This window comes from Pteropus alecto, unplaced genomic scaffold, assembly GCF_000325575.1.
Source record: "Pteropus alecto unplaced genomic scaffold, ASM32557v1 scaffold113, whole genome shotgun sequence".
Lineage (NCBI taxonomy): Eukaryota > Metazoa > Chordata > Mammalia > Chiroptera > Pteropodidae > Pteropus > Pteropus alecto.
This window is the reverse complement of record NW_006433949.1, coordinates 6,395,636-6,416,029: the sequence shown is the minus strand read 5'-3', so window position 1 is coordinate 6,416,029 and position 20,394 is coordinate 6,395,636. Positions and strand designations below refer to the sequence as shown.

The 20,394-nt window shown below is 41.5% G+C and overlaps 2 protein-coding genes and 1 pseudogene across 2 annotated transcripts in view; 2 read left to right on the top strand and 1 right to left on the bottom strand.

Annotated features, from left to right (window-relative positions):
- Positions 1-3,348, bottom strand: part of CLTCL1 (clathrin heavy chain like 1) — an 85,457-nt gene extending 82,109 nt beyond the window's left edge. The window contains exon 1 of the mRNA XM_015586793.2: positions 3,235-3,348. Within this exon, the coding sequence (XP_015442279.1) occupies positions 3,235-3,276 (42 nt within the window). The 5' untranslated portion in view covers positions 3,277-3,348. The remainder of the gene's footprint in view (positions 1-3,234) is intronic.
- Positions 3,349-13,525: 10,177 nt separating this feature from the next.
- LOC112477213 (nuclear envelope pore membrane protein POM 121) lies at positions 13,526-16,705 on the top strand. The gene has a single exon (XM_025044485.1). It carries the CDS (start codon positions 13,526-13,528, stop codon positions 16,703-16,705), a length of 3,180 nt encoding a protein of 1,059 aa, XP_024900253.1.
- A 1,745-nt stretch (positions 16,706-18,450) lies between these two features.
- On the top strand, positions 18,451-18,569 carry LOC112477295 (annotated as a pseudogene).
- The last annotated feature ends 1,825 nt before the right edge of the window (positions 18,570-20,394 follow it).

Here is a 20,394-nt window from a genome sequence, read left to right as displayed (position 1 = left end):
ACTAGAAACTGGTGAAGATTCACATTTGGGGTGGAAGAGAAACCCTATTTCTAACCATGATGTATCTGAGGAATGTATGAGGAACCCAATAGCCTGTTCAACAGACAGCTATCGTACTGGCAATAATGGCTGACAAGAGCATAGCATATTTTATTCTGTACCAGTTACTGTTCAACACTTCACATTTATCATACTTATTAATGAAAACCTCACAATAACCCTATGAGGTAAGACCTATACCTTTTATCTCTATTTTATAAATGTAGACATGGAGGCACAAAAAACTTACATAAGTTGCCCAAATTCACATGGTCAGTAAGTGCCTGAGTCCAGATTCAAACCTTTTCGTTTGGCTTCAGTCTGTGCTCCTAACCAGAGCCTTGCCTACATGCAACTCTGAGGCCCAGCAAAAATATGTCATTTGTCTGGGAACATTGAGTATAAGAGCATACAGAAAAATTGCCCAGTAGAACATTCTGAATAGAAAGATAAAGGGACTCATGATGAACCCCAGGTTCATGCATAAGAGGAGTCTACAAAGAAAACTGGGGTGTGGGCAGGGATGCAGGAGAAACCCTGAGACTGTGGTACCATCAAAAGCAGCAGAGGAAGCTCTTGAGGAGGTAATAAAGCTCAGTGTTAAATGCAGCTGGAAAGCCATGAAACATGTCTGTGATACTGGAGGTTTAAGTTTGTTTTTATTTAAAAAAATTTTTTTTCAATTACAGTTGACATACAATATTATATTAGTTTCAGGTATACAACATAGTGATTAGATATTTATATAACTTAAGAAGTGATCACCTTGATAAATCTAGTACCCATTTGACATCACACGTAGTGATTAAGTTTACTTTTCAAAGCAGGGTTTGGCAAACTACAGCCTGTTTTTGTGTTTTTGTATGGCCCAACTAAAAATGAGTTTTACATTTTTTAGAAGGTTAAATTTGAATAAGAGAAGACTATGCAACGAGACGGTATATGGCCCTCCAAGCCAAACACATATACTATCTGCTCCCTTACAAAAAAAAAAAAAAAGTCTGTATGATGACTTGTGACTTTGGCAAGGGAGACAAAAATCAGACTGCAGGTTACTGAGGAACATAAGAGAAGTGATGGAGGGACATGGCAATTCTTTCATGATGTCTGGCTGTGAATAAGAGCTTCATGGGGACAAGGGAGAGGGAGAAGTTTGCTGTAAAGATAGAAGAGATACGAGCATGGTTCAGCACAAACAAGAAGAAGCCACCAAGAAAAAAATGGATGAAAATGTGGGAAAGAAGATGTTACTGAGCAAAGCCCCATTTTACAGACAAGAAAAACAACCCCACTTTGGAGGTAACAGGAAGACAGGAAAGGGTGAGTGCAGACGTTTTTGTAAGACTGCAAGCATGAAGGTGAGGAACATCCCAGTTTTATGCTTTCTGTTTCTCCAATCATCTGCTGGCAGCAAGAGGGAGTGGCAGGTTCAGGGATTTAAAGAAAAGTGAGAGTTCTAAAATGTCTGTAGTAAAGGGAGAGCGTGCAGACTAAATAAACAAAAGTGCAGAGGTAGCCTCAACATCCGGTTAGTGCTAGAAACCACAAACCGCAGATTTCCATTCATATGACTGGCATATCACAAGCCACAAATATATACATAGAATATATCCCTTCAAGACATTATGAACTTTGATGGGAATTTTAAATGCCTTACTGCTTCACTGCCTTTTGAAGAGAATATATTTTGATAGTGGCTAAAGTACAGGCTTTGGAGCCAGAGACCTGGGTTAGAATCCAATCTCTGTCAATTACTAGCTGTAAAATTTTACCTGAATTATTTGACCTCTTTGTGCCTCAGTTATCATGAGGATTAAATTAAATGAGATTTATAAAATACCTAGTATAGAGATTGACGAGAGAAATGGCTCGACAAATCACTAAAATATAATAATATTATAGTTAGCAACAATAGTAGTATTTTGCTCTTCCACATTAACTGGCAACAGGCCCAGCTCAGTGGTAGAATGGAGCCCAGAGAGGAGATGGGTGTTCAGGAGACTTCCACCTCCACACAACCCCAGCTGTATCACTAACCAAGTAATCCTGGCAGGATACTTTGAGTATCAAGTTTTCAATCTGCAGAATGGGGGGATTCGAACAGTCACTCGACAACTCCCAGGGCCTTTCTCATTTGAATATAGAGTTAAAAGTACACTGTGTTGTGAAAACATGACCTTTCAATCCACCACATTCCTTGCCATACGGCTATGTATAAAAAGACCTGAGTCTGAATCTTGCTCTTGTTCAATGAATGACTGAAGGTAAGTTATTTATTTAACATCTTTGTGCCTCAGTTTCCTCATCTAGACAGCAAGCAAAACAATATGCATCTTATGAACTGTAATGATTTAACATAAAGCACTTAGGATAGAGCTGGTGGCTACTAATCATCTAGCCTCATCTCCACACCTGTAAAATGAGAATCATATCACTCTTCACAGGTGTGACATAAACCTGTGATGTGAGTGAAGGCAAACTCTTGTTCAAACACAGGCAGTCAATCTTTATTTTCCTGAGGCACAACTATATTAGGAGAGTTACAGATAGAACAAACTGGGACCTCGTTAAAAAGCTAAACTTTGGGGGTGTTACTGTTTTGAAAGGATCTTAAGAAAACACACCATGATTAATTTTCCTCTTTGGTCACACAATTTGAAGGTCCTCTCCCACAAAGCCACGCTAATGACTCCAGTAGCCAACAGATGCAAACTCAGGATCACTTGACTCAAAAAGAGAAATTTAGGATTGGACGTAGATTTTTAGAGTCATAAAGCTCAGGACTTAAACGTATGTGCACCGCTCCTCAGTCTAGTTAAAGCTTTTCAAAGGCTAACACAGGACATTTTGGCAGTTTACGATACTCATCACTCAGCGCTCTGAGCATTACAACTCAGAGCCGGCCCAGTGGGGCTACTCACACCGCACCCCCCCAGAGACGACTGTCGCTGCTGGATAACGGTTTCCGCACCAGCATAGCTGGAGGTCTGCACGTGCGGCCCCCGCATCTTGTTACCGACCCGCCCGCCCGGGCCAACTGGGCTCCGCACGCCGCGCCGTCTCCACCGGATTTGGGTCGGGGATCGCAAGCCGCCGGCCCAGGTCGCTCGGGAAGTCGGGGGCGCGGCTGACAGGACAGAGTGCTCGACCCGCCCTGGAGCCCGCCTGGCCTCGGTGCGGGAGTGTGGTCCTTACCTGGAAGTGCTCCTGGAAGCGAATGGGGAGGATCTGCGCCATGGCGAGCGCCGAGCCCAGGGAGCGGCGGCGGCGGCGGCGGCGGCACCTCCCCTCGAGCGGGAGGACCGACGGACAAACAGACGCCCGGACCGGCTGACAGGCGGCCGCGCAGGCGCACTCTCAGGGCTTTACATGCACCCTCTCCGCGTGGAGAGTGCACGGGATCCCTCCGCCCGCCGCTTGAGGGTCCGCGAAAAGTAGTCCGCGCGCAGCCGCACTTCCGGCACCCCCAAGCAAAGGCGAGTCTGAGCCGTCCCGGGTGGTGCTCAGGGCAGGTGTACGCTGGAAGGTGTACGCTGGAAGGTGTGCCGGGGCTCTGGCCGAAGTGGGCCACTGCACAGGAAGAGTGTGCATGGACGGGAGACGGCGTGGGCTGCCCTCAGCAAATTCCGTGAGTGATGGGGTTTTCAGGAGAGGTAAACCCAGTTCCCTTGCTGCCCTTGCGTAGAGCCTTCCATATGTAGAGAAGTTCTACCTCAAACTCTGGACAGTTGAGTTGAGGGACACTTTTTAAAATTCAGGCACAAATGTTCCTAAAACACCGCAAAAGAAATCTCCGAAGTATGTATGACAGATGTGTTCCCGCGCAAGGCTCAGCCCTCGCTCCTTTAAGAAACATATTGCCTGGCTCATACGATTTCTCGCAAATGTTGTGTCAGAATACCAAAGCGAAGAGTCTGCAAAGATAACATCTAGCCAGATTACCTACCAAAGGCCAGTGAAGAACACCTGGATTGCCTGGGATCACAAAATACATAGTAGTAGCAGGTCCAGAACTAGAGTCCACACCTGCTTTGCCCAGCGACCAGTGGTTTTCAGAGGCACCATTTGAAGATGTGTTTTGCACGCAGATGGCTCAGCTGCATAAAAGATATTTGTCAGGAAAGGAGAAGCCTTTGGCTTTCTGCGTTGGCACTCCCACAGAGAAATCGCTATCCTTTTCTCTTGCTTCAGGTTGCTCACTGGTAATTTAAAGAAATGAATGGTCCACCGTGAATAACAGCGATGGTGCAATTACTTGCACAATAGCTTTTAAATCTAGTAGCCAAAAATATTTAAAAAGTGAACTGACCGTTCATTTCAAATAAATCTCTTTTCCAGTGTTACCTCTGCAGACTGCCCTTTCGATATCTGTGTAGCTTCATCACCTAACAATAGAGCTGATTTTTGCTGTGGGTAGTACTACATTTCCCAGCTCTATTTTGGCAATAATGTTTATGACCCCACGTACCCTTTACCCCAAACATTATATGAATGCTTTAGTATTAATAGTATTATTCTCTAAGTCGCTACCACCCCCATGACTTTTTTGGGTCCAAACTGAAAATTTACACCCCAGAAGAAAGAATTTTAAGAAAATAATGGATAAACAAAATGGCAGGATTGTAAATAAGTCAGAACCTTTCTGGTGTCTATATTTGTAAAGGAACTAAACCTTCTGACTTGAAAAGGATCCAAATATTCTCACCACTTGTGGGTAACTTGCCAAGTAATCCTTACAAAAGTCTTTCAATTCTTTGTGCTAATTTCTTATATTCACTATATTCAACTTTTTCAACTCAATAAGAACACCAACCAAATAGAAAGATAGGCAAAAATATATGAACGAATAATGCATAAAAAAGAAATACAGCTGATTCTCACACATAAAAAAATGCCCAACTTTACTTACAAGCAAAAGATGAATTTAAACTATACTCATTCTCTCTCTGTATGTGTGTGTGTGGTATGTGTGTGTGTCATATACTTTATTTTTTTCTGTCAAATCAGTAAAGGTCAAAAACTTTGAAAATTGTGTTGGCAAGGGTATGAGGAGGACAACTTGATGATATCTAGGCACATACACTTTAGTATTTAAGATACTTAGGGTATCCTACAGTTATTCTTGCAGACCTTCACCCTACAAATAAAATTCCAAGGAAAGTGAGCAGCTCATGGTAAAAACAAAACAAAACATCCAAAACGAAAACAAAACTCACTCAGGGAAATAAAGCACCACAAGAGAGAACCAAGAGAACCAAGAGGCAGATACAGACAAAGATTGATACAGACAAAGATACAAAGATGATGAAATTATCACAGACTTTAAATTACTATATTTAATATATTTAAAGAGCTAAATAGCAAGCTTAGAAATACATGTGGGGGAACAAATACATGCGGGAAACCTGAAACTATAAAGAATAACAAAGCAGATTTAAAAATGGACCAAATAGAAACTCTAGAAATGCAAAGTATAATAAAATACAGTAAGGTCTTGGTATAATGTTTTAAATAGATCCAAAATATCAATCAATGTTGTTGTGAGATAAATAAAATGAGAAGAGGAAGGACAAGGATGGGAACTATATCAGTAAGAATCCAGTCAGGAGACAGAAACCAGACCAGTTATTTGAACAGAGGGAATGGAATATAAATAAAAATTAACATGAAATAAATTTATTAACTAGGCAGCTGGAAGGGTAAAATGAGAACTCCAAGTTGATATCTCTCCATTTATTTTTGTCTTCTTTTATGTCTTTAAATACAGTCATATAATTTTCTTCACATTAAAAATAATGTCCACAGAGGGCTTCTGTTTCCAGAAAGCATCAGAGAACTAACAAAGCAGTGAATAATTATAGGGCCAATATCCAAGAAAAAGAGGAAGTAATAGCAGTTTACCCTGGCATTTGGGATGCTTTTTATTTTTTTCTTTTTTTGAGGGATATCTGCCAATTTCAGAAGAGTATCAGAGAAACTAGGGTTCTGAGCAGCACTTCTAACATCCTCATAGACCTATGAGGACAAAGTTTGAAGTCTGGGAACCACCAAGGAGGTACCCTAATGTTTTATTTTGGGAGCACAAATTCTTTGGGACTCCAGTCAAATCATGCCCGTCCTTGCCAACATCAAACATAAATTACCTTGGGAGAGTAATAACCTCATGATAGGCCTCAAATTATTTCATATGCAGTGATCAGCACTTAATTAGAAATAAGTAGAAATCCAAGGAGATAAGACAAATGATTGTAAACCAAGAGAAATAACAAATAGACATAGAGGATCCAGATAATGGAGTTTTCCCCAAGACTTTTAAAGAGCTGTGTTTAAAATGGCTAAGGGGATAAAAGATACAACTGAGGATTTTATCACACTATAAAAAAAAATGAAAATTCTAGAACTGAAAAATATAAATGAAGTTAAATATTCAATGGATAGTATTTGTTAGGTTATACACAGCTGAAAGGAGAAAACTAATGAAATTAGAGTTAGATCAGAAGAATATATCTAGATTAAAGCACAGAGGAAAAATGTATAGGAAATACAGAATATAAATATAAAAGATACAATCAGAAAGTCTAACATATGTATAATTGGAGTTCTAAATGTGGAGAGAATGAGATAGAAGCAATGTCTAAAGAGCTAATCGCTTAAAGTGTTTTGAAAATAGATCAGGCCTCAGGTCCTAGAAGCATTACTTTAATCAGAATTCATAACAAGCAAACCACACTTAGGCATATCATAGTAAAACTGCTGAAAAAGACATTACTTTCTAAGGAGAAATAATTAAGCTTAGAACTGACTTCGCAAACAACAGAATCCAGAAAACAGAAGCGTCACTGTGGGGAAAAAAACCCTGCTAGCCTAGATTTTATATCCAGTCCCTGCCCCCCGCCCCAAATCCTTTAGGATTGAAAGGGGAATGATGTCATTTGGACAAATGAGATCTGAGGAAATTCATTACCAGAAGACTTGAACCAAAAGAAACACTAATGGATTTTCTTCAGCAAAAATAAAATGATCTCAAATGGAAGATGAGATATGTAGGAAGCATAAAATTCAATAAAAAGTGTGTGTTGGTAAATCGAAATGAAAGTTGACTATATAACACAAAATAATAATATCTCTTGGGATTAAAAATATACTAGAATTAAAATATATGAAAACTATAGTATGTGAATCAGTAGTGGAATAAATAGATTTAAGGTATTCTAAAGTAAAAATCCAAGAATTGTCTAAGAAAGGGTACAAAAAGGTTAAATTTTTAGTAGATTGAATTACTGATCCTACACCTTAGTCCCCAGTAGTAGTTCGTATTCATCCATTTCCAGAACTTTTTTCCTCTTGCAAAACTGAAACTCTATATCCATTAAATAGTAACTCCTCCAATTTCTCCTCTCTCCAGTCCCTGAGAACCACCGATCTTTGTCTCTGTGATTTTGACTACTCCTAGGTACTTAATATAAGTGGAATCATACTGTAGTTGTCTTTTTATTTCATTTGGTATGATGTCTTTTTTTAGCTCTTTTAACCTTTTTGATTTAAAGTTTATTTAGTCTGATATTAACTACCCCTGCTTTCTTTTGGTTACTATTTGCATGGAATATCTTTTCCATCCTTTCACTTTGAACCTATTTGTGTCTTTGGATCTCAAGTGAGTCTCTTGTAGACAGCATATAGTTGGATTGTGTGTTTTTATCCATGCCACTAATCTCTGTCTTTTGATTGGAGAGTTTAATCCATTTATGTTTAAAGTAATTACTAATAAAGACTTACTTCTGTCATACCATTTGTTTTCCATATGTCTTATAGATTGTTTTGTTCCTCATTTCCTACATTCTTGTCTTCTTTTATGTTTAGATAATTTTTTATAGTGAAATGTTTACATTCCTTTCTCATTTCGTTTTGTATATATTCTATAGCTCTTGTGGTTACCATGGAGATTACCTTTAATATCCTAAAGTTAAAACACTAACTTGAGTTTATACAAGGTTAACTTCAATAACATTCAAGTTTATGAAGCTAACAGATCACTCTATTACCTCAATGCAAAAAGACTTTCTCCAAGAAACATTATAATGAAATTGTCAAAAATCAAGGCTAAAGACAGAATTCTCAAAGCAGGCATGGAAAAAAAGACTGTGACCTATAGAGGAACCCCCATTAGGCTATTAGTGGATTTCTCAGCAGAAACCCTACAGCCCAGGAGAGGGTAGAATGACATAATCAAAGTATTGAAAGAAAAAACTTGCCAGCCAAAAATACTCTAGACAAGAAGTTATCCTTCAGATCTGAAGAAATTAATATTTTCCTAGGCAAACAAAAACTGAGAGAATTCATCACCATTAGACCTGCCTTGTAAGAAATGCTGGAAAGAGTTCTTCAACCTGAAATGAAAAGACACTAATCAGTGACATGACAACATATGAAAGTACATAGGACACTGGTAAAGGTAATTATACAATCAGATGTAGAAAATTTCAAACCTGTAATAGGACAGTGTGTTAACCACTTAAATATAGTATTGGCAGACCTCAGAGATATTGTGGGTTCAGTTCCAGACCACCACAATAAATTGAATATCACAATAAAAGGAGTCACATGAATTTTTTAGTTTCCTAGTGCATATGTTTATACTATACTGTAGTCTATTAAGTGGGCAATAACATTATGTCTAGTTAAAAATTCCTTAATTAAAAATGCTGTATTGCTAAAAATGATAACAATGATTGGAGCCTTTAACGAGTTTTAATCTTTGTGCTGGTGGAAGGTTTTGCTTCAGTGTTAATGGCTGCTCACTGATCAGAGTGTTAGTTGCTGAAGGCTGGGGTGGCTGTGGCAATTTCTTAAAATAAGGCGGCAGTGAAGTTTGCCACATCAATTGACTTTTCCTTTTAAGAGTAATTTCTCTGTAGCATGTGATGCTGTTTGATAACATGTTACCCACAGTAAAAACTTCTTTCAAAATTGGAGTCATCCTCTCAAACCCTGCCACTGTTTTATTTCAACAGTCTTCACAGCACCTTCACCAGGAGTACATTCCATCTCAAGAAATTACTTTGTTTGCTCACCATAAAAAGCAACTCCTTATCCATTAAAGTTTTATCATAATTCAGTCATATCTTCAGGCTCGACTTCTAATTCTAATTCTCTTACTGTTTCTCCCACATTTGCAGTTACTTCCTCCACTGAAGTCTTAAATCCCTCAAAGTCATCCAGGAGTGTTAGAATCAACTTCTTCCAAACTCCTGTTAATGTTGCTAGAATGGGTGTTGTGTTAGAAAGCATGAAAACTTGAATCTCTTTGTATATCTCCATCAGAGCCCTTGGTGACCAGCTGCATTGTCAGTGGGCAGTACTATTTTGAAAAAACTCTTTTCCTGAGCAGTAGGTCTCAACAGTGGACTTAAAATATTCAGTAAACCATGTTATAATCAGATATGCTGTCCAGGCTTTGTCGTTCCATTATAGAGCACAGGCAGAGTAGATTTAGCATAATTCTTAAGGGCCCTAGGATTTTTTGAATGGTAAATGATCATTGGCTTCAACTTAAAGTCACCAGCTGCATTAGCCCCTAACAAGGGTCAACCTTCAAGACCTTTTCCTTTGCAGTTGCAACTTGGTTAACTGTTTGTTTGGAACAAGAGGCCTAGCTTTCAGCCTATCTCAGCTTTCAAACATGTCTTTCCCTTTAAGTTTAATCATTTCTAGCTTTGACTTTAAAGTGAGAGATGTGTGACTCTTCCTTTCACTTGAAAACTTAGAGGCTATTGCAGGGTTATTAATTGGCCTAATTTCAATATTGTGTCTCAGGGAATAAGGAGGCCCAAGGGTAGTGAGAGAGATGGGGAACAACCAGTCCATGGAGCAGTCAGAACACATACAGCACGTATCAGTTAGTTTCCCATCTTACCTGGACATGGTTCTTGGTTCCCCAAAACAATTACAATAGTAACATCAGAGATTACCATAAGAAATCTTATAATGAAAAAGTTTAAAATTTTGCAATAATTACCAAAATGTGACACAGAGACACAGAGTGAGCCAATGCTATTGGAAAAAATGGTGTCAATAGACTTGTAGGGCTGCCACAAACTTTAAATTTGTAAAAAAACCCCAATATCTGCAGAACAAAATAGAGCAAAGTGCAACAAAACGAACTATGCCTATATGTGATGCAGTGTTCTCAACTATGAATTTGACTATTTTAGATACCTCATGTAAGAGGAATCATGCAATATTTGTCTGATGACTGGCTTATTTCACTTAGCACAATCAAGCAGTCCCGCTTTTTGGGAGATATCCAAAGGAATCGACATAATGATCTCAAAGAGATATCTGTACTTCCATGTATTAATCACAATAGTCAAGATATGGAAATAATTTAATGTCCATAGATAGATGAATGGATAAAGAAAATGTGGTATATTCTTACAACGGAATATTATTCAACCTGAAAAAGAATATCTTGCTATTTACAACAACATAAATACATTTATTGTAAAAATGACTGTAGACTTCTGGTTGGGCCAAGATGGAGTAAGCCCCATACAACCTTTCTTTCTTTCACAGATTATAAATGAAATTCTGGAAAGAGGACAAAAAGCATGTACTTGAAAACACTTAAGAGTAATAACAGCCACACCTGAATAACAACCAGTAATAGGGTGATTATGGTGGATTTTTTGCCACCTCTGTGATCTAGCTTACCAAAGGCAGATGAAGTCCGGCAGTCACTGAACGTAAAAACTCTGGAATCAACGCTTATTTCTAACCAGACTAGTAAGAAAGTAGGCCTTGCATGTTGAGAAGTGAGGTCATCTCTATTTGTTTTGTTTTTCTCCCCCCAGTTACGAAGTCTCCCCTAGAGCTTCAATGATGGCAGAGACACCTAAAACCTTGAGAAATTACCTACATCTCTGGACAAAGGAACAGGTAAAAAGATTCCTGTTGTCTGAAGAGTGTAGGAAAATACTTATTATTATCTTCTTTCTTTTCTCTTGCTGTTTCACCTAAAAAGTTGACCTAGTTGTGTGGAACCACATAACAACACAGGGGCTAAAACACAGAGAGGAACACGTAAGAGGAGCCCTTGAAGCCTGATAATATGGGGAGAGTCCTGATGAGGAGAAAGTTAGAGAAGGGGGTTATTTAAGTCTGTGTATGAACCAACATTAGTCCTGGGTTCACCCTGAGCCACACACACGAATAGACCCAAAGAAGGGGAGCGAAGGCTTGGAGAACTGAACTACAAAATAAACCATCACGCAGCTCCCAGATTAACCCCTGAGTGGTGTAAGTACCACGTGGACCGAAACAATACAGCAAAAGCACTGTGGGTGGAACAACTGCCACAGGAGGCACGATACAACATGCAGTTTGACCTCAACTGCGTCGATTGCTTAATAAAACAACAGATAAAGAAATATTAACAAACTTCGGGGGATTTTAAGAGGAATCGGAGCCTCATAACATAATGAGCCATCTGTCTAGGATATCATCCAAAATCACACAACAAAACAAAGAATTAGGAACATCTCACCAGTTCTCAGAGGAAAAGACATTCAACAGACCCAGCCACGAAATAATCCACATAAAGGAATTATCAGACAAAGTATCTATTATAACCTGCTCAATGAGGTAAAGGTAAATTCTCTTGAAAGTAATTGGAAGAAACGCATTCTGAGCACAGAAATAAAAACTGTGGGGAAAAAAAAGCAAATGTAAATTTTAGAACTTAACATACAATTTCCAAAATCAGAAATACACTGGACAGGCTCACTAACAGAATGGAAAAAACAGAAGAAAGAGTCAGAAAATGGAGACTGACAGAAAAGACAAATCCAAAGAAGAGAAAAAAGGTTGAACAAAAAGTAAGAGGCCTTCAGAGATGCACAAAACAATATCAAAAGTTCTAAGTCTTGAGTCAGAAAAGTATCTGAAGGAGAGGTAAGATAGGTTGGTGCAGAAGAAAATATATGGGGAAAAAGGTGGTTGAAAACTTCACCAGTTTATTACACACAGATCTAAGCTCAGAAAGCCTCACCCTGATGTAATTAATCTCATAAAAAAAAAAGCAAAGATGAAGAAAAATCTTAAAAGCAGTCAAGGAAAATGACATGTTATATATGAGAATATCAATATGAAGGGCTATGATTACTTATCAGAAAACATAAAGACCAGTAGAGAGTGGAATAACGTGTTGAAAGTGCTGAAAGATAAGATCAACCCAGGATATTATATGGAACAAAGATATTCCGAAGGATTGAAAGCCAGACAAAACCAAAACCAAAATGAAGACTAATAGACATGAAAGAAAACCAAGAGAAAACAAAATCACTACCAGACAACTTGCCATAAAATACGCGAAAGGAACTTCTTTGGACTGAAGAGAAATGGGACAAGAGGGAATCTTGGAACTTCAGGAACAGAGAGCAACAGAAATGGTCAGTATCTGGATAAATGTGTAACCTATTTTTCTCTTAAATTATTTAATATATGTATGACTCGGGTGACGAAAGAATACCACAGTCTCAGAGGGTGGCGTTCAAGTCACGTGAAGATAATACTGATGACAACTGTAACAGTGGAAGGTAAAAGAATCTGGATGGTGTAAGGCTTCTACATTTTATTTAACTGATAAAATACGAACTCTAATAGGACTGTGAAATGATTGGTATACATAGTGCTATTCCCAAAACTAAAAAATAATTACAAATTCACTCAAGATAAATTGGACTTCATTAGACCTATATCTAGTAGTTTTGAATTAAAAAAAAAAAACACACTAAAATATTCACATACAGGTTTTTGTGAGAACATAACTTTTATTTCTCTTGGTTAATTGCCTAGAAGTGGAATTGTAAGGTCCCGTGTTAAGTATATCTCTCCCAACCCGCCCAGGCATCATTCCAGCAGGGTCTGGGTGACGTAGGCACTTCAGTCCTTAGCGGCTCTCCCCTCCTGTGTCCCCAGAAGAAAGGGCAGAAGGACACACAGGTGCAGATCCTAAAGCTGCCACTTTGTGCAATGGCTGCTGGGCCAGAAATGCTACTCCCCAGGCTTCCCCCTCTGCTGAGTGGGACCCCATGCGGTACAGTTTGATCCCGGAAAGCTGCGGGGCCAGGCCAGGGGAGAAGCCGCTGCCTGTCAATACGCTCATACTCATCACCCTCAAGCAAACACTTCCACCTCTCAGCAGATCTGGAAGTGCCTGAGCCTGAGCATCTGGGACACATCCGCACTTTGCTTATCCCTGGTTCCGCGTGGTCTTTGTGCCCCCTCCCCTCCCCGTTCCCCTAGAATCTTTGTGCGCACTCGTTCCTCGTGACCCTGAGAACGCGCGCTCATTTTTCACGAGCACGTTCCAAGCGCATCCAGGCAACAGGCCTGGCAGTGGGCGCTTTGCCTTCGGCAGTGTTGGCCTCTGAAGGAGCTCGCTTGGAGCCCGCTCTTTATCCAAAGACTGACCTCACCCAATTGCCCCATGGGTAGTTACCTGGGCAGGCTCTGCCCCCCGCCCCCACCCCAGGCACCGAAGGGCCAGTGCCGTTCTCACAGCGCCCACCACCTTACCTTGGCGCGCCAAAGTCACCCAGGTGTCCACGTTCCTCCGTCCACTTGCAAGCCAAACCGCAAGTATTCGATGACTTTGCCTCTGAACTTTGTCAGAGCGTTTCCGAGACGATATTCCAGGATGCCACAGTCCCTGCGCTTTTTTCTGGAGGTCTTTACCTCACTCTACAGGCATGGCCATCAGAGGAAGGCGGCGCTGTCTGCTCCCGACTCAAAGATGGCCTGCAGCTCAGTGTCTCTAGTGGACAAAATCACTCTCTGCGTGGCACAGGAGCAGGTGTTCACCCGGATGCCACCCACAACACCCACCTGTGCCCCAAACAGCTGCACAGAGCAGGTTGTGTTGAGGGCCCCGGGAGAAAGCTGGAAAGAAACGGCAAAGCAGGAGCAAGACGACCCTGCAATCATACAGAAGCAGGCCAATCAGAGAAGGGGCCCAGATGGCACTGGGGGTACACAAACTGCATTTAGGCCCCTGGGGGTCCAAAGAGGCCTCTCTCCCCTGGTGCCCAGGCCTGGGCCTCTGCAGAGAATCTCTCACATGGAGAGCTCAGAAGATACATCCAACAAGAAATCCAGGACCTCTGGGATTAGCTTCTGCCCCAGAAGAAATGCCATCACAAGCTCATACAGCTCTACTCAAGGTTTCCTGCCAGTGCAGACGAGGAGGGTTCCATCCACATCCCACACCCAGCTGTCCTCAAAGAAAGTAAGCCAGGAGGGTTCTTCGTCTCCCCATTCAGCTTCAGAGTTTTCAGCTTCGGTGTTTTCCCAGAGGAAGAGCCAGCAGGAAAAAGATGCAGATGTAACAAAAGGGCAGAAACGAACCTGGAGAAACTGCTCACCCACACCTGACAGTTCCAGGCCCCCAAAACGCAAGTTTCCTCTGTTGCCACACAGGCGAAGGGACCCTCTGAGGTTGCCATCACCCCCTGAGCTGAGTTTCCGAGTCACTGCAGAAGACCTAGACTCAGAGAAGAAAGCAGCGCTCCAGCACATCAACAATGTACTTTGGGGCGAGACTGAGACTATCCCAAACTGCAGTGCTGTGCAGCCTTTGAGTTCTCCCCCCTCGCCTGCTGCGGGAGTCGCTCCTGCACCAGCTGTCCCTCCAGCCCCTAGCATGGATCCACAGCTGGTGAAATGCAGGAGGAAGCAGGACTCCTCAGGCCCAGAGCCTATCCTGGAATCTGCTGGAGGGGCCACCTCTGTGCATCCTTTGTCTTCCTTAAAGCACAGCTCACCAGGTTCCCTCTTTACCCTGTCAGAGCCCCTGCCAGGTACCTCTACACACTCCCTGCCCTCAGCCCCATTCACCATGCTGACCGGTCCTTCCTCCCAGGTGTCAGGCAAAGCCGACCTGTCTGCAGGGCCCCCTAACCCCTCTGCCCCTGCCACCTTCTCAGCACTAGGCATGGACTGTGCAGTCTCAAGCCCACCTCCTCACTGGCCTGTTCTTACAGCTGCTGCAGCGTCCCCTCCACCCTTGATGTTGAAGCCTATCTGGGGGACCCCTCTGAATGGGGGAGGAGGAGGCCCTTTGCAGCCCAAGACCTTGGATTCAGCTGCTGCAGCGTCCCCTCCACCCTTGATGTTGAAGCCTATCTGGGGGACCCCTCTGAATGGGGGAGGAGGAGGCCCTTTGCAGCCCAAGACCTTGGATTCAGCTGCTGCAGCGTCCCCTCCACCCTTGATGTTGAAGCCTATCTGGGGGACCCCTCTGAATGGGGGAGGAGGAGGCCCTTTGCAGCCCAAGACCTTGGTTTCAGCTGCTGCAAATGCCACTTTTACCTTCCCCGCCGCTCCCAGCACTTTCAGAACGGATTCCCCCACTGAGATGTGTGTAGATCCTCCTGTCTCCTCACAGGGCCCCCCTCCCATCACTGATCCTAGTGCCTCTCCCTCCACTGGCACGTCTGCAGTTAGTGCCAGTCCCCTAATCAGCACATCTGCAGGCTTGGCTCCCCACCCTGCCTTTGACACTGGGGTCACCTCCATGGGCAGCACTCTACCTTCCCAGCCTTTCCTCTCAGGGGCTCCTCCTGGCACCAGTGGGAGTTTTTTCCTGTCTGCCCAGACTCTTCAGACACGCCCCAGTGGTAGTATGGCCTCAGTCACAGTGGCCACCAGCCCGCCTGCACCGAGTTTTTGCAGGCCTACCCCAACTTTGAAACTTCCTGTGAACCCTGGAGCCACTGCCCAGCCCATCATTGCGTCCCTTAATGGGCAGCAGCACAGAGCCATCACCTTTGACAGCTCTGCCCAGCGTAAAACACTGGCAGCTCCAGCTCCAGCCCAGGCCCCAACCTCTGCTCCAGGCCAGCCAACCTTGGGCAGCATCACATGGACAGCTTCTAGGGGCTCATTACCCACAACTTCTGCCTTCAGTACCTATGCCAGCACCCAGCCAGCCTTTGCTGCCACCCCAACTGTATTCCCCTCTGGCACAGCCACTGCCTCTGGTTTCGCAGTTGCCACCAACATGCCCAATGCTATGACCAATGCTGGTCCCAAAGGTCAGCAGCACTGCTCAACATGGGGAATCACAAGCTCCACCTCCTTCAGGGTGGGGGTTTCAGCAGCACCTATGGGCTTTAGGAACAGAGCGGCTACCCCAGATCTGAGCTGCACCTTTAGAGCACTCAACATTACAACAGAAATGAGTAAGGCCTCGAGCACCAAACACCCCCATGGGGGAAGCTTGGGCCTGAAGACCTGTGGCCCCCCTCGCCAGAGCACCCACATGAGGACCACAGGACCCAGCACTAACACCTGGGTGTCTGGAGGCACTACTGCCTCCACTTTAAGTTACATCCATGGGGGTGTGCCCAAGCAGAGCCCCCTTACTTCCAAAGGAGGGTCCAGCCCCACTGCCAGCAAGGCTGCCTTTAAGGGCATTCCCGTCTCAGTGTCCACTCCCAGCTCCCCTGCATCAGTGATGGGCACAACGAGGAAGAGCCTTGCCATTAGGGCCCCCTCATCACCTGTCCAGGGCTTGGTTGGGCACAAAACCATTGGTCAATCAACCAAGTCATTTTCCTCCAAGTCGAAATCCACTCCCTTGGGGTCTAAGAGGCAAATAGTCTCCTGAAAGAACTGCTTTCTCCAGAAGAAGCCAGTGTCCACCTTCCTTCTAGGCTGGACCGCATGTGAGCCCCATTTAGATATGCAATGCAAATCTAACCCTGACCTCTGTGATCAGGAGCAAACTGGGTACCCAGAGATACAGCATCTCATTCCCTGCCCTGTCCTGCCATTTTCCTCAAAGCTGGTTGATTTGAGGCTGTTAGAGGCCATCATCCCATTCCCATTTCCCTTCAGTCCTGAAGCAGGCAGAACCCCTGCTGCCTGCAGTTGACTCTTCTCTCCCCATTTACCTCCCAGAACACTTATGTCTTCTCCATAACTTATTTTTGTTTATTATTATTATTGTTATTATTATTATTATTGTTATTATTATTATTATTTTATTATTATTATTTGCTTTTTATTTTCTCTCTTTGTTTTTGTTTTTTTTTCTCCATAACTTATAATAAAGCTTTGTTCTTGTTCCTGTGCATGAATCTCATGTGTCTGTATTTATGGACCAAGTGTGGAAATGACTAGTATGAGTGATAGGTATAGGAAGTCAGACCTGTTGAAAGTTTCTTGTGGACCAGATAATGGGATATGGAAAGTAGCACAACTCAATGGCTAGAAGGAGCAACACCTGTGTGTTTTAAAATTAAAAGTGTGTTTTAAGATTAAAAGTGTTTTTTAAGATTAAGTGATGCAGCCCAGGATAAAATGGGCCCAGAGAAGGCATAAACAGGAAGGATTATCTTTGCCTGTCAGAACTGATGCTGTTCATCCACCTCTCTGACCTGGAATGGGCTGGATCAGCCCTAGTGTACACTAGGAGACCACACTTTATACATTTAGTCTTTTCTAATGTAGCAGTTTCTTTTTCTTTCTTTCTTTTTTCTTTTTCTCTTTCTTTCTTTCTTTCTTTCTTTCTTTCTTTCTTTCTTTCTTTCTTGCTTGCTTGCTTTCTTGCTTTCTTGCTTTCTTGCTTTCTTTGCTTTCTTTTCTTCATTTTCGCTTTTAATAAGTCTTAGGCAAATCACCTATACACATGTATCACCCAGAGAGTACATGTCCTTACAACCCAAAACAATCTACAGATTCAATACAATTTCTATAAAAATTCCAATAGCATTTTTTTTTACATAAATAGAAGAAAATCCTAAAATTTCTAAGGAACCACAATAGACCGTGACTAACCACAGCAGTCCTGAGAAAAAAAGAACAAAGTTTGATGCATTATACTTCCCAATTTTAAACTATATTTTGAAGCTATAGTAATTAAAACAGTATGGTACTGGCATAAAAAGAAACACATACACCTAACAGAAAAGAATCAAGAGTCTAGAAATAAACCCATAGTCAACTAATTGACAAGGAAGCCAAGAATACTCAATGGAGAAAAAACAGCCTCTTCGGTATCTAGTGTTGGGAAAACTGGACACCTACACACAAAAGAATAAAATTGGACTGCTATCTTATACCGCTTGTACAAATTAACTTGAAATGAACTAAAGACTTGAAACTATAAAACTCCTGGGGGAAAAAAACAGGGGAAAAGCTCCTTAATATTGGTCTTGGAAATGATTTTTTGAATATGATACTAAAAGCACAAACAACAAAAACAAAAATCAACATATAGGACTTTGTCAAACTAAAAAGCTTCTGCACAGTAAAAAAAGAAAAGAATCAAAATGCAAAGGCAACCTAGGAATAGGAAAAATATTAGCAAACCACATGTATGATAAGAGATTAATATCCAAAATATATAAGGACTATGGCCATGCCACCCTGATCAAGCCTGATCCCATCTGATCTCAGAAGCTAAGCAGAGTTGGGCCTGGTTATTACTTGGATGGAAGACCACCTAGGAAGACCAGGTGCTGTAGGTGTAAAAAATTAAAAAATTAATTAAATAAATAACTGTAAGGAGCTCATACAACTCAACAGCAAAAAATATATATGATTTAAAAATAGGCAAAGCAAGACATGGAAACAAACAATGTCCATCAATGGATGAATGGATAAAGAAGATATGATAGATAGATAGATAGATAGATAGATAGATAGATAGAATGGGCTATTATTCAGCTATAAAAAGGAAGGAAGTCTTGACATTTTTGACAACATAGATATAACTTGAGGACATTATACTAAGTGAAATAAGTCAGAAAAATACAAATACTGTATGATATCACTTACATGTGAAAAACAAAACCTAACTCATGGATGCAGAGAACAGATTGCTGGTTGCCAGAGGTGGGGATTAGGGAGTGAAATGAGGGAAGGAGGTCAAAATGTACAGACTTCCAGTTATAAAGTGAATTCTGGGGACCTAATGTACAGTATGGTAACTATAGCATTGTATTGTAAACTAGAAAGTTACTAAATGAGTAGATCTTGAAAGTTTTCACCTCAAAAAAGGTAACTATATGAGATGTTGGATGTGTTACTAACCCTATTGTGGTAATCATTTCAAAATATATAGGTATATCAAATCATCACTTTGTATACCCTAAACTTACATAATATTATATGTGAATTATATCTCAATAAAGCTGGAAAAGAATACCCGAACAATTTCCGAAGAAGATATACAGATGGCAAATAAGCATATGAAAAGATATTCAACATCGTATCCTGGTGGGAATGCAAAATGGTAAAAAGACAGTTTGGCAGTTTCTTACAAAATTAAACATAGTCTTACCATATGATTCAGCAATCGTGCTCCTTTGTATTTACCCAAATGAACTGAAAATTGTGCTCCTTTGTATTTACCCAAATTTGGAAGCAACTGAGATGTTCTTTAATTAGTGAATGGATAAACTCTGGTATGTCCATACAATGGAATATTATTCAGCAAGATATCAAGCCATGAAAAGACATGGAGGAAGCTTAAATGCATATTGCTAAGTGGAAAAAAAAAACCTGAAAAGGCTCCACATACTATATGATTCCAACCATATGACATTGTAAAAAAGGCAAAACTATGAAGCAAAAAGACCAGTGGTTGCTAGAGGCTTGTAGGGAGAGTGGGATGAGTAGGAGGAACATAGGATTTTTAAGGCAGGAAGATTATTCCATACGACACTGTAGTGGTGGATGCAGGATGTTACACATTCCTCAAAACCCATAGAATATACAAACAATGAGTGAACCCTAATGTAAACTATGGACTTTGGATAATAATAATGTATCAACATTGATTCATCAATCTTAACAAATGTGCCACACAAATGAAAGATAATAATGATGGGGGACCTGTGTAGAAAAGTGAGGGAGAGAAGGTAAATGGGAATTTTCTGCACTTAACACTCAATTTTTTCTGTAAGCCTACCTGCTCTAAAAAATAGTCTATCAATTTTTTAAAAATTAATGAGAAAATGATAGACCATGAAAACATGAACAAAAATATAACTAGTGAATACCCAGATGCTCTAAAGGAAGCAAGAGAGCATGAACAAAAAAATGAAAAGGAAGACAGAATGCGTGCACCCTTGCAACCAGCTTACATCCTTTATCAGGCCTTGCATAAAGGTAGTTCCAGCACTGAAGACTCAGTACCATCAGGCCTGTTGCATTTGGTGTGGCTACATAGTACCAAAGTAATTCGTTCCCTGGCCATCTGCTCTACTCTGAAGCCTGTGAGCCAGTCATTGCTGTTCATTAGGGGACAAGAACCTGAACGAGAATGTTCTGCCCTTGGGAAAATGTTTT